This window comes from Dipteris shenzhenensis, chromosome 5 (genome assembly GCF_047967505.1).
Source record: "Dipteris shenzhenensis isolate YYH24624 ecotype China chromosome 5, Dip_SZ_1.0, whole genome shotgun sequence".
In the NCBI taxonomy this organism is placed as follows: domain Eukaryota; kingdom Viridiplantae; phylum Streptophyta; class Polypodiopsida; order Gleicheniales; family Dipteridaceae; genus Dipteris; species Dipteris shenzhenensis.
In genome coordinates, this window is record NC_141600.1 from 16391091 (window position 1) to 16409238 (window position 18148).

The 18148-nt window shown below is 42.4% G+C and overlaps 1 protein-coding gene across 2 annotated transcripts in view; it reads right to left on the reverse strand.

The window, feature by feature from the left end:
- The window catches only part of LOC147901677 (endo-1,4-beta-xylanase 3-like), a 65664-nt gene that overhangs the window by 13391 nt on the left and 34125 nt on the right, over positions 1-18148 (reverse strand). For both annotated transcript variants that reach the window (XM_087374799.1, XM_087374798.1), the window contains 5 exons: positions 16526-16881; positions 10478-10652; positions 10017-10366; positions 4765-4939; positions 1782-2318 (listed from right to left, as the gene is read on the reverse strand). In XM_087374799.1, coding sequence (XP_087230925.1) covers positions 1782-2318; positions 4765-4939; positions 10017-10366; positions 10478-10652; positions 16526-16881 — 1593 coding nt within the window. The remainder of the gene's footprint in view (positions 1-1781; positions 2319-4764; positions 4940-10016; positions 10367-10477; positions 10653-16525; positions 16882-18148) is intronic.

Consider the following 18148-nt stretch of genomic DNA (forward strand, 5'->3'; position numbering starts at 1 on the left):
GGTGGGGTTGTCGGTGAAAATTTCATCATCGTCTCCATCTCTTCCATGCAATAGTAGTGCATGGATCACCTTCAAGCGTAAGTTGAGGTATCCAATAGGCACTAGAAGGTGGGGAATTTCCTACAGGCAAAAGCGAGATTTGCTCTGATACCACTGTAAGAAATCCTATTATTCTATCATTATAAATGTGCTAAGGAAACTAAAAATAGCAGAGCACAAGGAATAGTTGTATTGCTTGAAATGTCTCAAGTGTATGATCCATACAATGAGGCCACTCTTATATTCAGAGTGAAGAGCCACATATGAAAAGGTGTGTGCTCCAAAAGGTATGTGCAGAGGGGTATGTACCCCTTGTGAAGGGTGTGACCCTTGATGAGAGGGTACATTACAATAGTACAAGTAGTAGTGTCCTATTCATATGTATATGCCTCTTGTGAAAGGTGAAAGGTTGTGCCTCATGGTCAACCCTTCCACAAGTGTCCATTCATCCCACCATCCGTAAGTCTAAGGTATTAGGAAAGGAATACTTCATAGATCGTGACAAAAATGCTGGCAAATCAAAGCTCACTCAATCCCTCCATAATGAGGGAGAATTAGTAATATAATTTTGTAAAGAGTTCTCTATGACTCTCTGTAGTCTAAGCGATGCCGTCTAGGGAATCCCCATTTATCTCTGAAGCTCTAATCCCATTTAGGGAACGACAATGGACTAATTGAAATAAGCATTGTCTTAAAGGGGTCCCTTACTGCAACAAAGTTGAACAATGGAAATGGTAATAGAACCATGCACAACCCTCCTCAAGAGAGTAGAGATTACCCTCACCTATAAATACACAGTCCAAGAGCGAGATGACACTACTCCAACTGCTGCAGGGATGCTCAGTCGAACCAAGGAACCTTCTTATGCTGGTGAAGAAGACTATAACATAATGAGGGAGAATTAGTAATATAATTTTGTAAAGAGGTCCCTATGACTCTCTCTAGTCTAAGTGATGCCGTCTAAGGAATCCACCATTATCTCTGAAGCTCTAATGCCATAAGGGAACGACAATGGACTAATTGAAAGAAACATTGTCTTAGAGGGATCCCTTACTGCAACCAAGTTGAACAATGGGAATGGCTATAGAACCATGCACAACCGTCCTCAAGAGAGTAGAGATTATCCTCACCTATAAATACACAGTCCAAGAGCGACATGACACTACTCCAACTGCTGCAGGGATGCTCAGTCAAACCAAGGAACCTTCTTATGCTGGTGAAGAAGACTATAACAAATACCTTCCTGAGCACGGAAGTGAGCATAATTCATGAAATCATGAGCACAACAGTCTTGAATCAATGCTCACAACAAAAATAGTTTCCACTCTTGATCTTTAGTGCCATTATGTTAAGAAATTTAAAGCCTGAAGGTCTACAGATGGATGGGAATCCTTAAGCAGTGCTTTGGATGAGTTGTAATGTTACTGCTGAGTGCTTTACAAAAAGTCTTTGGTAGCACATTCTTTTGAGGCCGTTGTAGCTTCAGAAACGGGTTTGGGAGTGGAATCAACGTGACACAGTAAAAATGTAATATATTTGCATCTAGTAGCCCATCCAAGGCATGTACTTTGGTTTGATATGCATTGCTCTTTCTAAAATGTATTTCATTGAAATCTAAATTCATGCAAGACTCTGTCCCTTCCATGAAAAACATAATTCACCTTTGAAAAGGATGTCTCAAAATAAAAAGACAATGATTTTAAAAAGAATTAAAATCCAGATTTGTGGTTATTGGAGCCCACCTTCTCAGTCTGTGCCTTTAGTATTGCGAACCGTGCTGCTCTATCAACTGCAAAGATCTGCAGATTCGCCACCATCAGGTCTACACCAGCAGAGGGACCCTGAACATAAAGCAACACATTTTGTGGTTTTGTTTCAAAGCGAAATGAGCCTGCCACTTCCTTCCATGAGTCTGGGTCTCCTTCTACTTCACCTCCATTCATCCATTGGCTATCCACACCCAATGCTACGTTTACTTTTTGTGGTCCAACCCCACCATGACCTATCCGTACCCAAGCAGAAACTTGATAAGGAACATATGGCTTAATCTTTTCAGTTATGGACTGTGACGGACCCTCCCAAATGTATTTCCGATTTTTTACATGTAGATAGTACCCTGTGACAGGCAGATGCACTCCCAAAGATTGTCTTGCAGCAGGTGGAAGAATCAATGGAGCTCCAGTACCTAAACCAAGGGAACAGGATCCAAGAGAACTCCAGCCTGTCAGGCCACGCAGAAAATTAGAGTTCTCTACAATGTTTACTCCAAATTCAGGTTCCTGCAAAATAATGAAAGTTAATAAGATGAGCATTATGAAATTGCTCAGAGACAGACACATTACTTGTAAAGTAGAGACGTGTATTGTAGTTTTAAAAAAACTGAAAGACAGCACAGTTAAATTGGGGTGAGCTCCACCAATGCCAAAAAATTGAATCTATATTACTGTCAGGCCACCAACTCTAAAACGAATCATTCAAGATATCCCTTCAGCTTGGAAATGCTGCCAATACCATCCTGCCTAGATTTTTTGTGACAGAGCATTACAAGGCAATTGATAAGCCATTGAACTATTGTTGTAGTAAGAAAACAGAAATAACGTAGTTATAGTATAATATGCAAACAGCAATGAAATATCTATTCTTGTAGATTATCTGTCCACATTGTGCATGAATCCCTAGAAATTCATACTTCAAATGCAGAGAGAGAAGTTCTCAAAAAATTAGAGAATCCTCCAAGGTATGACGATCAAAGATTGATGAATGGCTATCCATTCAGCCAATCCTCCTGCCATTCCACGGCCATGAGAACATGCAATGTTTCCAAAGACGAGCTACAGCAGCTTCAAAAGGATGTGGAACTTGAGAGTTCCACTACATTCTTTGCATGCATGCATCCATGGGTCCCACTCTTCCAAGACTCACGCTAGGGACTGGATGCTTGCTGCCCTTCCTTAGACATCTCTCCGCATGTCTCAGGCATTCGTTTGTTGGGAAGTGGTTCTTTCAAATGGTCTTTGATTCCCATGGAGTCACCAGCTAGGGTGAAGCTACCCTTTAGCACTTGGCTCCAAGTTGATCTTTCTCTCACCTTTCTCAGTGCAGGAGGATTGATTGCAGCAGAGATAAGCTCTCAAAAAACTAGGGAATTCTCCAAAGTATGACCATCAAAGATAGGTGAATGGCTACCCATTCAACCAATCCTCGTCCCATTCCACCAGCCATGAGAACATGCAATTCTTCCAGAGATGAGCTAGAGCAGTTTCAAAAGGACGTGGGACTTGAGAGTTCAACTACCCTCATAAAAAATAAATACATGTATTGGGCTTCCTTGAAGCACAACTTGTGCAGAACTCTCACAAGGTGGATTGAAGTAGAACAACCGCGTGAAGGTGAGTCCTATATGTGGTCTCCCAAATGCACGGTGTACTCAAAACTAGTCTTCAACCTGTCACATGAGGGAGTAAGGTCCCCACAATGCATCTTTGCATTGATTTATCTTAACTTGTCTTTAATCCTTGCGACAGAGTGATCTTTTGACAGCGGGGTGGGGGTCAAGGATAGAGCTCTCAATCCACATGGTGAGGTCATCATCTGAAACACGTCTCCTAGAGGCAAACACTCCTTTAAAAACCCTGCTGAGCCGGTGGGGGAACTAAGAGAATACCGAGATCTGCCTATCATGGGGAAAGAACAGCCCAAATTGCATGCATCATAAGCATTCTATATAGATTCCTTTTAGTGGTTCCATTGTATTCTAGTGAACTCTTCAACCATGCGTCCTTAAGGTTGTCTGTCAATCTTCCAATATAGAAAATATAAGCATCCATTTCTTCATTAAGTACCCAACCAGCAAGCTTTCAATAGCATGCGGCCTCCTCCTCACTTGGATTTTATCATAAGAAACTTCTCTTATCCTTACTCAACAGTGGCAAATATGATTCCTCTCACGAGGCAGACTTGTTACCTTTCTTCACCACTTTCACATAACTGGATGTCTCTTTCCATTGAACCATTGCATTGCCACTAACTTGGTTGAATGGAAATGTCCTCTTGCTTCTTTTTGTGATCAATTTTCAATACCGTTAGCTCAATTGAAATCTTCATTTTTACCAGTTAAGAATAATGCATATTTGCATTCAAAATTTCCAAGATTTTATTTTGCTTAATTCCGATTAGCATTCAATCCGGCATTTTTTACTTCAATGTTCTGTATCTTTATATCAGAGATTCTCTATGGCATGCATTTCTTTCTACAATGTGCATGTAAGTTTGCTGTCGTTCAGAAAATCTTTACCACCGTGCATTTCCTTCAGCCCTTTTCTGAGGCTTTGCATCACTAACTTGTTCTTCTTGCCCATTCAAGACAAGTCAACCACCCCAAAATGGTTTTTTATAGAACTCTTGAATGCTGAGTTTCCAATATGCCTGCATGTATATTCCCCCTTCACCAGTATGCATTCCAACAAATTGTATTGGACATAGCATATGTCAATACAATATGCCACACAAGCAAAGGCTTCACAGTTAGAAGACAGAGAAGCTGTCAATGAGCACACGATTTTTTTTGGGGATGAAATCCATATGTCTTAATATTAAAAAGATGCCATCCCCAAAGAAGAATCATCAAGTACGAGATCAGAAAATCTCACTATAAGACAAGTAGAGACTGTAATCTATCTGACCAATGAGAGCGCGCACGCCCACACACACAGAGAAGAGACATACCTCAAAAATAGGTCGCACAGGCGGAGACTTCACAACTGAGAAAATGGAGAACATGTCAATAAGAATATCCGTCCCTGCTGGTGGACCCTCTAGGTATGCAGTTGCTTTTGCAGGTGCTTCATTCAGTAGGAGACGGCCTTCTAGTTTGGTCCAGTCAGTTGATGATGCAACGACTCTAGTCAAACCAGAATTGGAGAAGAAAAGCATGTTATTTCAGAACAATTTACATGTTGTTCTTAGTATACTGCCGCAATCTCTTTCAAATAATGTGCATTACATAGACTTACCGGGGGAAAACAGCAACAAAATGATTATGTAAGCCCATTACAGATAATATGATATAGAGATTTTTTTAATATGAATATTTGATTTCACAATACAATCAGTTGTTCACCAGCACAGTTGAGAAGGAAATTCAGATAGGCAGGACGTGGCAAGATTACATTGGGCACAATATGGATGTTCTCAAGACCTTTTATCGCTCTAATTTTAGACAGTCCAGCTAGTAATAATCCATGAAGATTCATGAGGATCAACAAGGTGTTCCATTCTCAAACGGGAACATGTTTTCTATTCAAAAAAGTAGACAATTGCAGAAAGGTTAGAAATTGTACATCTCAAACGGGAACACGTTTTCTATTCAAAAAAGTAGACCATTGCAGAAAGGTTAGAAGCATTATTCACTGAATTAAATAACTACAACTGCAATATCCTAGCTAGGAAACTATTTGGGCTGGCCCATCTGCATAGTTTGTATGAGATTCCATCATAGATACCATAATTATTGCTAAGACTGCACTTGCACATCATAGGTAATGAAAGGTGTTTGGAGAATATGCAACAACTGTATCAATCTCAGGGAAGATAATGGTCATGGATCTTCAAGGATCTCACAAAAAGTTTTAAATGAATCAAAGGACCTATAATCCATTAGTCCATGGTTGATGGCTTTTACAGAAGACTTTTCCACAACTGAAAGCCTGTTGAGTACAAATAGAAAACGAATTAAGTAACACTAAATACAAGAGTTTAAGGATTCAGAAAATCATCTAAGCTTAAATGTGTTGAGATTCTTTTTGGCAAGATGTGTGAGTCACATGGTGTTTGGAGGATTTAAACCCCTCTATTGAAAGCTCCAATGTTCCTACACTTAAAGCAAAAGAGGCTTATGGAAGTCCTTCCTGGGGGCCTGATCTATCAGATGTAGATTGGGCCCAAGTGGAGAGGCTCCAGGTTCTCTTATTATAACGGATCATCAGCAATAAGCTGTCACTTCCACATCAGTTCGGGGCACCTCGACTACAGCATGACATATTCATTCCAGGTGATCACATACCTCTACCGAGTCATGGGATATGGAGGGAATATGGCCCCATCTATTCTTGTTTTATTTTCAACTCTTTAGCTTACACTGAACATGTAGAAATGTGCTCAAACATCTCTAGTTCCCCTACATGAGAGAATCCGCTTACAATATCTCATAGGCTTCTCTCTCTCTCTCTCTCTCTCTCTCTCTCTCTCTCTTCTCTTCACTCCTATCATGATGTCTTATAGTTGAGTAGTCCCTAAGGCACATGTCTCTCACTCTCTCCTTGGTTGATCTGCTACAGCCATCCAAACATATGGTTGTGTCTAATGTATGGTGCATTTGCAAGTGCCCCATAGATCCTTGGTAATGGTGTGACGCTCCAATGAAGTCAGCACCCTGATGACTCTCCACGCACCAACTATTGAGCCTGGTGAGCACTGCATATAGCCTAAAGTGCCCAATGGAATTCTCATTCTACATGATGAGTCACATGTCCCTCTCTGAAAAACCCATGTAGGATATCCACTGATCTGGCACAATGCTTTGATCACCACTACCAAGAGGAAGAACATGAAAGTTTAATGTTTTTTCACTTTTTTTACAAAGAGTATGATCAAAATACAAAAGTCCAAGATAAAATCTTGTAATAGCCTCATACAAAATCATGCAAAAAAGAAATGAAGCTGTCGCACCAATCTAAAGAATGGAAATGTCATGAAGAGCCTATAGTGGTGTTGTAAAGAACAGTCTCGTGAGAAAGAATCTGTGACAGCACTTACTCCAAACGAAAGCATCACACAAGACCTGCAACAAACAAAGCAAAAAGAGGGCAGCCCAGACAAACTGAGTAGCAACATCAGCATCGGAACGCCCTACAAGAAGATGTCTTTGAAAGAGGACAAATAGCCCATATCTTATCACAAGCACAAGAAGTACATCACAGCAAGGTCGACAAAAAAGGGCAGCCATAGCTAGAAGAATTTCGAGGTAGAAGCTGACAGAAAGAATTTAATCAATGGAATCATGTTTTTTCCATCGATGGATCTTGACAAAAATCTGTTTTCAGCTTCTATGAGCTCTTTCTCGACAGAAAACAGTAGGTGAGGTACCATAAGCCCTTCTGAATTTATCCCTTTTACTTTAAGTGGCTATAAGGCATATTAACCTAACCATCAGTTATTTCCCCCACTCTCACGATTTGATGGCAGTTTTGCGGTCTTTGTCATCCAAATTAAGCACTCGTGAGAACACGCCTTGATTGTTTGTATTTGCCTCTTCATCAAGAACTAGTCTCATGTATGTGCACACCCTTGTTCATTGCGTGGTTTGTCGCAATAAAAGGCTATTTCTAAATTGACGCTTGTATTATGTGGGGCCTGTTCTACTCACTTGACCCTCACCATCAAGAGCTACCCTCGTGTAATCATCTCATACCCTTGGTACCTCTCGCACCGAGAGATGGGCTTACAATACCCAGGAGACCCTCTCAAACTGAGAGAAGAGCACCAGCTACTAGTGAGGTAATTTGAGGAAGCATCATCATCATTCATGGTTGACTTCGAATAGAAGGGCTTACGATTTATTTCAAAACCTTCCAATAAATCTGACCTCTGCCACCGTAAATCCTCTTGATCCATCGGCTATGACACTGTGAGCAAATGGCTACAGCCCTGCCTTATTTCTTCTTTTTGGTGCCACTCTAGGGAATGCATGCACCCCTCAACTCAAAATGCCTATAAGGAATTTCTTGTACAGTGGGCTAGATGGTTTGGCAGACACTAGAGCTAGGGTGGCTTGGGAGACTTTAATTCACCCCAGGCAGGAAGGGGGCCCCAATATCATTGATCCAAACTTGCAGTGCAGGGGCCTTGCTTTGTAAGGTTGTGATTAGGGGGATTTACCAAGATAGGAGCCTTGGAAAGATTTCTTTATTCATTGCATACAATCCTTCTCTCCTTCCACCACGGATGGGGATTGGATGGATAGTGCCAGGTGGATTTCGCATCAGCGCATCTCAAGATTCCTTCCTCTCTTCTTATGATTGCCATCCTAAAAGCTTAGGGCAGCTTCAGAAGTAATCTTAGGAGTGTCCCCACCTCTTCTCTAGAAGAGATTCATTGGACAACCTATCATGTGGAATGGCAGCATACTTGATGATCATGGATGACCTCTTGATACTTCTTGTTACATGTAGTGGTCCAAATGGGAGAGAGGACCCTTCTTCTAGGGTTCTTGGAAGGATTTCAAAAACATTCCGGATGCATCGTACGTTTCAATTAGTAAGTCACCTCAAAAGGACGTGAAAGGAGAATTGAGCAAGTTGATTCGGCCCTATCCTTGGATTGGTGTTTTTAAAGATGACAAGCCGCACCATCGCTCTACATGGCTTGGGGCTTTATGAGGTCAGGTATCCCACTTAAGGTCATATAACTTCGATGAGGTTTAGACACAAATGCCTTGGTTTTTTATTGTCACTCTAGGGGCAGGTTATCAAGGTCCAAGGATGAGGATATCGTTGTGGACGTCGTTTTTTTGCTTGTCAAGGTCTTTGGTCATGTGGAGCAGTGTTTTGAAACTTCACGTGGTATCCAAACCCTAATCAGGATCACATTCCCTCGTATTCATGAAGGATTAGTCTCTATGGAGGTGTCCTGGTAAGGTTTTGCAGTGGGATGCCAGGGAGTGGGAAATTGGAATGCACTGATGCACGGAACCGCGATCAAAGTCTCCCATTCTTTCTCTACATGGTTAATAATGCCAATAAAATTTTTGCTCTTTCGTAGGAACTGGAAGCCCCCCAGAGCTCCTCATTGGAAGAATTTTCAGATTTCTAAAGACTTGGCAGAAATCCTTTTGGAGAAGGCTCTGGAAATTCCTCAACAATAGGAAAATCACTTCTTTCTTTTGACTTTCTATTCTTGGAGGGATTGGAGTAAACTTGTGGAAGTCCAGGTTGGGCCAGCCCCTACTTTCCTTTCTACTGAGAAGTCCACTCAGCAATGTTTGCAAGGTTTCTCTAGAAGGAGATTACTAGCCTCTTGAGCACTTTTGTTCCCTTCCCCTTTTGATGACATGGGACTCAGTGGCTTGTCTCTTTCTTTTTTTTTCAGGGCCTTAAGTCTTTTATCAAAGGCATGGCTCTTCTTGGTCTCTTTCAGTTTGATGACATTTAGTTGACTCATGCTCTTTGGATGATGTTCCCCACTTTCCTTAGAGACCTGCACATGCCTTGGTGGATACTTTTTGGGAGTTTCTCGCGAGCATTTCAATGTGACATATTTGGAGATCCAGATGCATAGAGGCTCTGGATCATTCCCAGGTCCACCCTTCACACACATTAGCTAGTGTTTGGGTAGATACTATATAGACTATGATGGGCATGTGGATATTTTTTGGGAGACTCTAGCGAGCATTTTAGTGTGGCATATTTGGAGATCCAGATGCATAGAGCCTCTAGATGGCTCCCCTTCACACATTCATTGGCTAGCATTTGGAAGGATATTATACATACTCTAATGGGCATTTGGATGAGCATGCAGGGAGTCTTCTGCCAGGACTATTTTCCTCAAGGAGTGGAGTGGCTCCCCTTTTTTCTCGCAGTTCACCACAGGTTTGAGATGACACTTTCAGCCAACCTTACTAGCTCTTCTTATGGGCAGGTTGTTTACCCACTCAGGGTATTTTGTTTCCCATGCTATGCATGCTGTATATCTACCATGAGCATTTGCTCTTGGGCTATTTTTCATAACTTACTAGACGTCATTGAGAAAAAAAGAAATTGGGAGATATTTTCCTTTCAAAATTGAACTCACAACATCAGCATAAGTTATAAAGATCTTCCAAATGCATACATATGTATAGCCACATGCACGTGTCATTGATTATGGTAGAAAAAACAACAAAACACATTTGAATAAGAGGTTCAAAAGGCCCGATTTCTTACTTCCCAAGGGTAATATATTGTTCTTGTTGGTTTTGCTTTCTGATCCAAAGGGTAGCGAGAACTTCTGCAGAAGGCATTCCTCCACGAATCTTGACTGTAGCTGAAACTGTATACTTCTTCTTACTCTTCAGTCGCCCAGTCACATCCTGCTCAATACCCTGCCACGCACTTGTTCGGTTTGTGGCAGCAACAAAGTATTTTCCTTTTGACAGAGGATTTTTTCCTTCTCTTTGAGACTCCATCATAGAGATCTTACAGCCCTTACCGTACCAGTTCTCTAAACCCTGTTCAAAATCGGGATTTTTAAACACAAGTTCCAACTCTGTCGGAGGAGAATCAGGTTCATCAGTCTGCAGCAAAAGATAGAATATTTGACCATGTCAGATATTGTGAATAGATGAGATAAAACATGTATTCCATAAACAAACAATCTTCTTATGCTTGTAAAGAGAATTGGATACCTTCTTATACATAGCTTGCAAGGTCTCTCTAGTTCCAGACCTAATATCTACATTTTGAACCAGAATATCTACACCAGCAGGAGGCCCTTCTATGTAAAAAATGACCTTCTCTGGGATGGCATCAACACAAAAGCTTCCTTGTAGCTTAAGCCATTCAGCATTAGAAGCATCAACTCTACAACCAAAAGTCCAAAAAAACGCATTAAGGGGTGACTGTCGCTTCACTGAGGCAGCAGAAGGAAAGTTGTTGCACTTTCTTGTGGAAGCAAAAGCAAATTTGCATAATAACTATGAACAATTTAATCCAGGCTCAAACAATAGAGGGAATTCCCACAATGTGTATCTAGCAGGGCCCCAGAATAAGTCCTAAATATATCATTCATTGGTGAGTTCATTTGTTCACCGATACTAAAGACCTTAGATCTGAGCCACCTTGTGGACTTCACATGTATGTGAAATTAGAACTATGTGCATGAATCACAAAAGATTTACAACAATCGTAGAACAAAACTCCACAATACAGTTTATGGGACCCAGAACAGTATAAGATTCAATGAACTGGCTATGGCACATTGCCGCCTTCTTGTGCTCAAGGACCAAGTACAATAGACATAAGTACCAAGCCCATAAAAGTCTGCAATGTAATTGTTTCCTTTAGCTGATGGGTCCCTCTTTAATGCCCTACCCAACGACACCATGACCCATCTAGTTTTTCACCATAATTTCAGAACTTCCTATACAGTTGGATCGTGCAACTAAGTCCCTCTCTTGTGATAGGCTGTCCCTAGCCTTCACCGAAGCTGTTTAGAATCAAAATTGAAACTTTTCGAATGTAAAGGTTATCATGAATACCCAGTGCTGCTACAAGATACATTCAATGCCAAGAAGCCAGATGCTGCCGGTGTCACAGCCAGTTCTAGCAAGGAGATGGAGTTATATCGTTTTCAAACAGAGGTAGACCCACTGTGTTTCCAGACTCCTCTCTATCTTTGTATTTCCAGACCCCATATAGCACAATGCTCATCTTTCTCAATAAATCAGCCAAGGAAATCTTCTTAGCTATGCTTTGCTCTCTCTTTGTATCTACTATCAGCCTGCATTAATTTTTGCATGCTAGATGTCAGGGCACTTGGGACCTTTTCACTAATATGAAATGGAAGATGATTATGGATTTGGATTTTGGAGTGGTTTTAAGTGTCTATAATTGTAGAGAGTGAGCACATCTAGATGATAGACACTCCAGATTTATTTTTTCTTTTCCATGAAAGAGACTTCTATTAAGTATGAAAAAAAGCCTCAAAAGCAAAGTGCTCAAGGCAAAGTACAACATGTATAACATGAGAAAAACCGAGAGAGGGTCTACTCAACAAAAAAGCCTGGCAAAGATCCAAGGCTGAGGCTGAAAATGCCACCTCAAACCTGTAGTGACATTCGAGAACAAGGGAAAGCCTCTCTGTTCCCTAAGAAAAGAGTCCTCTGAGGGGAGGCAGCCATGGAAGACCCCTACATATTTGACCAAATGACCATCAAAGTTGCGTAGTGTCTGTCCAAATACTAGCCATGGTGTGAGAGGGGTGAACTTTGGAGCCATCGAGTGCCTCTATGCATCTAGCTCCAGATATGCGATGATGAAATGCTCCATCGAATCTTGTAGCATTTGTCCACTCAAGTATGTGCACGTCTATAATGGAAAGAAAAGAAATGCCTTTGGGAGGCCTTGTGGGACTATGAGACAACGTACAATCCAAAGGTAACTCATAGAAGCCACTGAGGGCTGAGGGAAAGGGCTTGCTAGGGTCCTTGCTGAGTGCTATGCTACTCAAACTCAAAAACGAGTACTAAAAGCTAATAATGAAAACTGATACTCAAAATACATAGCCAGGTGCCATGGTGGCTCCTATTGGCTGCAAAGATGTCTCATATATGTGTCTATCGGGTCACCTCTCATTGCAGCGGGGGGCGTAGTCTCCATGATCTCGATATTCGGTGGGCCATATCAAGAGTGATGCCTCGGCTCGAATGGTCCCCTCTAAGTAGAGCTGGGATAGTTTGGAACTCCATTGTGTGTCTCAACCTTTGCATCGTGCATGTTCTCTGTGTCCCTAGCTCCACTGCTCTGCGCCGTCTCTTCCCACCGATTCATGTTATCCTCATGTCGGTTGTTTCCTCCTCTACTCCACTATATCTTGAGGCTACTAACTCGAAAGCATAAAAGTCTGACACATGTCGATATGCACAGTCAACCTCCTGTGCACTGTCAACTCCCATGGCATTGTCACCTCCTACTATCTAATCTGCTGCAATCTGTGTCGCCACATCTCCATCAAATAGAGGCCAACAAAAACCTGGTCATGCCAGGATAGTGGCCCAAAACCATGCCCCTCCTAAAAGAGATAGTGGTACCCCGTCCTCGAATCTGTAGTAGACTAGGCAAGGACATAGGAAGTGCTCGTCTATCTCTATCTTGCCAATCTGCATAGCCTACATATAAGCATGCATGGGGCTTTCTTCGCCTTGATGCTCAGCTAATGGAACGAGACCCACATCTGTCTAGTGGCAATCCTCAGTGCACGGTAGGACTGCATCTTAGTGGGGGACTCTTGGTCCCCTGCCCCCTAAGTTTGCAATCTATAGAGCTGGAGTAGATCCAACTGTATGATACGCTTGATCTCATCTCGTGAGATCTAGACAGATGGGGTATCCAAGATGTACTGCAAGGAGGGGAGGCGGTCCATCTGAATGCCCTAACTAGAAAACCATCTGGATATGTGTGCGTACCAGGCCGTGCTAACCCCGCTCTCGGCTAATCATCTAGATGACTCTAGTTCCACCCTTGATAGTCTTGAGCTAAGCAAAGACCAAACCTTGTGAACATATGTCACGTGTGGAAGATGGCATCAATTTGGAGTAGTGTTGCTTCACTCCAATCATGCTCTCAATCCAATCTGACAAGCCTCCAAGGGTGCGTACTCTCCCTCTAGCTGACTCATACAAGCTCATCACTCCCCAAATCATATCTTCGAGGATGTGCATTTTCTGGACTCTCCTAATCATCGAGGATGTGCCTTTCGAAAGTCTATAAAGCAGGCGTAGACTTTCTAGGATCTCGATCTCACCTCCTCAATGACAGCCCGTAGAGTGACTATGTGGTCAAGAATGGAATGCTGCCTCCGAAAACAGCATGTCCCAAAGCTGCCCATGTGCCTCTGTGTAGGAGCTGATCTCTCTTTCTCTAGTACCAATCCCCAAAACCTCTTGCCCATGTACAAAATACTCTGTCCACCACCCCTCATGGTCCTAGGCTTTCGGGTTGTGGAGTTGGCTCAGTGCAGCTCGCACATTTTGTGAAGGGAACAAGATGGCCTTGGTAGAGAAGACATATCAGGCGGTGCTTGGATCGGGACGTGGTATAGCTAGGTTGTGTACATGTGCCAGACGCCCGGATTTGTGATGGAGATGGGTGGCTTATCCTCAAAGAGAAATCCTCATGCAATAGTAGGATCCTCTCCTCGAAAAGATCCAATTATCTCATCTATCCTATGTGAGAGTAACAGCCCTTGCAATTAATATCCAAATCCTCCTTAACTCCCCCCCCCTCCCCTCCTCTCTCTCAGATTAACTGACCTTACAATTGATATCCGAATAGTCCTTAAGCTCCCCCCCCCCCGTCATGTGGCATCTATGTCATGCCCCATGCAAATTGTTCTTGCAACTGACCCAGAAACGAATACTGTATGTAAACTGGTTACAGCCCTTGCAATTAATATCCAAATCCTCCTTAACTCCCCCCCCCCTCCCCTCCTCTCTCTCAGATTAACTGACCTTACAATTGATATCCGAATAGTCCTTAAGCTTCCCCCCCCCTCTTTTCCCCTCAGCATACACGCAAGTTTGAGTCCCATCAGATCCATATATTGAAGTTTGAAAAGTGACCATGGCCTCACCCACAAACAGGAAGAGAAAGGCCAAAGAAGACAGCCGTGTGTGACTGACCTACAAGTGGCAAATCTAGTTGCTTATGCACCATGGATGAGAAATTAGCTTGAACTGAAAGTACAAAGTGAAGACCTTTGCTATCGACTCATCAGTAATTTCATGCATCCTCCATTAAACCTCAACCAGCTCCATATACGCCTTTCCTAAATGGAAGATTGGCAGTCTTGTAAAGTGGGTTGAGAGAACTCTCATGACCCCACTACCTACGTTCCACTTGCCATCACCCCAACTCTCTCCCTCACCTCTCTGCTCTGTTCATCGGCCTCAGCTCTCCTTCACTCCCCTTGTGGGCTTCTGCAAAAGCCTTGTCTACTGCCTGCCCCCAGCTCCACTATGTGCCTTGCAAAACACATCCTCCATCACAGCCTCTTCACAATCCTCCACTTCCTTTCCAAACTCTAGAATCCTCCCTCTTCTTCCTCTTTGCTGAGCACCTCCTCTGTTACTCCAGTCAACGCCTCCCCTTTTGCCCTGCATACTCAGCCCCAATTTCCACCAAGCCCCTTCACCACCCTTGCTCATCAGTCTCTGATAAGCCCCCCACCATTTCCTCTGCTCCACCCACCTTACACCCCTAGCCATTTCTTATCTGCTCAGGACCCTCCCTCTTTTGCATGTAACACGGACCCACCTCGTCATGAAACCCACCTAGAGGTTATGCATGTAAATCCGTCATCATGCATAATCCAGACTCAAGGCCAAAGGACAACCCTAAATGGCAGCTTGCTATGCAGGAGCATGACTTTATCATAAGAATCAACCATTAATGAGGTTGATTTGCCTTTGGTTGGAAATGGGTTCATCAAATCAAATACAAGGCAGATGGCAATGTGGGCAAGTACAAAGCAAGGCATATTGCCAAGGGTAGTACAGGAGGAATCGCAGCAACCATGGCTAGCGTTCAGTTTGTTCTTTTCCATGCATGTCCACTAGATGGATGTCAATTTATGCCTGTCGTAAAGGCAATTTATCAGAGGAGGTATACCAGCAACCATCAGCTAATGTCATGTCAGGAAAAGAGAAGAAAGATTGTTAAGTGCTGGGTTCAACAAAACAATGTAGGTTCACAGCAAGCTCCATGAGCAGTGTGTAACAAGACTTTTCAAAAGCATAGCTTGTCAGAAGAGTCGTATGAGCCTGATCTCTATTTCTAAAGGGATTCTAACCCTGTTGACATGCTCACCCTTTTAATGATTTGGTGCTCATACCAATTGACTCCTCAAAAGCTACAGCACTCGAATAAGATTTAAAAATGTAGTAGGCAAGGTAAGGAAGTTCCCAAGCCTACAAAGGCAGGGCTCAATCTTAAAGCTAAATATATTTTCCCAGTGGTGGATACATCTATTTAAGGAAACATTAAATATCTTGCCACTACCTGTCCAAACATTTTTCATACAGTGGAAGTAGTCAGCAGCCCAAAGCAGACACACTAGGATGCACCCAATCAATATTTAGCTATTTGAAGAGGACGATACACCATCACATTGAGTAGAAAAGCGCATTCAGCATTTCACTTCACTGCTTTTGTGACTGCTTCTCTAAACAAGGTACTTCTTGGCCCCTACAGATAGGAAAATCCTATTGGCATGTTTGAAAGCCTGATGATGGCTAGAAGAAACTGCTTGAGCGCTACGACAATTTGAAGAAGACCCAAACCCTGTAGCCCCACACTAGTGGTCTTGAAAACTTTTCAAAAATCTGCAGATTGGATTTTCACGCCCCTTCCATGCACATAAACCAGTACAAGAAATCACAAAGGCCTTAAAATAGGTAATATATAAGAAATTAAATTTATGGGAAACCCAGAACGATCCGGTCAGCCATTGAGCTTTGATGATCTTATAAGAACAGCAAGATTGTTACCATCCTGACCCACCCTACCTCGGCACAAATTGCTTAACAATGTATGCTTCCTCATATTTTGTTTCCTTATGGTGTACCAGTGCATGAGGAAAAAATAAATCAAATGTTCTTCAGCTGGTTTGAAAACCAATGCCATACACAACTCTATTTCTTGTAAAAACAAACAAGCTCATCCATGCAATAACTTACTTTCCAAGGAAGATGTACTTCGTAGGCGAACCAGGACTCTCTAGTCGTAAGGTTGCTTTCACATCTGCCTTTGAATGTAAAGAGCTCCTGATTCGCACAACAGCTGCAACATTGTACTTCACATTTGCTTTCACTCGTGCTGATATTTCTTGCTCTAACCCTTGCCAAGTTTCCTTCCTCTCTGTTACAACACAGCAGGATTCGTCTTCCATATTTTTTCCTCCTTGATCATGGAACTTTCCAGCTACAAATGCAGCACAAGAATTGCCATGCCATCCACGGAGACCCAATTTGAAGTTTGGATTAAAAACTATGTTCTGGTCCATGTATTCTGCACCTCCTTGAGCCTGAATAACCTGCAATCATACAAAACGTAGCCACCATAACATGTGAAAAGATAAATCTCTACATCCAACTTTTCACTCATCTGCATACATTGGCAATCGCAGTGATTGCACAAACATACTCAAGATCATTTAGGTGCAATATTGGGTCTTCATTGGCAAACCCATGAAAAATCATATGATGGAAACACAATACCTTTGGGAGGGCCGGTATGATAGAAACAAAAGAAAAACTTGTTTCATTGAAATCAAACCTTCGAAAGTCTTGTTGACTCTCTCTGTCTGGCCATCCGTTTCAGATGATCCCCACTACTCATTCCCAACTCAATCCTTAGTGCTTCAAACACTGCAGTCCAAAATGGATTGGTAACTTAAGCATCCCTGTTTGACACTGTGGATCCGCGTAACCCATGCAAACGAAATATATGACTAATAAACAAATCTGCCACTTGCGGGGCACTAGCAGTCTCCCATAGGCAGATCAACTATAAAGTCCATGGAAATGCTCTTCCGTCTGCTTAATGGTATCTCCAAGGGATGCAAAAGGCCAGGTGGCTTCACCCACTCTACCTTACTCACTTCACACGAGAAGCATCGTGTCACATATTCATGGATATGCTTTTTATCTTTGGCAAAAAGAAATCCGGCTTCATGAGATCATATGTTTTTCCAACAACTAGATGTCGGCTATCATGGCATTGTCGAATGAACCTCTGCCTAAGATCGTTCTGAACAGGTATAACTACCTTATCATTATACCATCTGCTATGGTATATCTTGCATAAGTTTGGCCTTTTCTAGTTGCTAGATCGGCTATTTCCCCGGTTTTATCCCCTTAGCCTTAGGCAAAAGGCTCTGGACAAACTCATCCACGTTCTTAGTTTTCGTTATCTCGGTCATTAGAGCATTCTCTACTACCATGAAACTCATATTATGCATAATGCATGACAATGCATCAGCAACCTTATTCTCCTTCGCACTTCAGTACCGAATCTTCATATTAAATTCTTGCATGATCTCTACCCACCTAGCTTGGCGGCCACTCAAGTTAGATTGTTTACAAAAGTATTGTAGAGTCTCATGGTCCACATCCACATAAAACTTTGGAGCATGAATAACAACATACAACTCTATTCATGTTGTCCAATTATGCTAACAGGGAGAAAGCTTATTCATTTCAAAGGCTATTGGCCATCCCTCTTGGAGAAGAACCGCCCCTACCGCAATGCCGCTTGCATTGTTTCTAGGAAAAATGGTTTCTGGGGATCAACAATTCTTA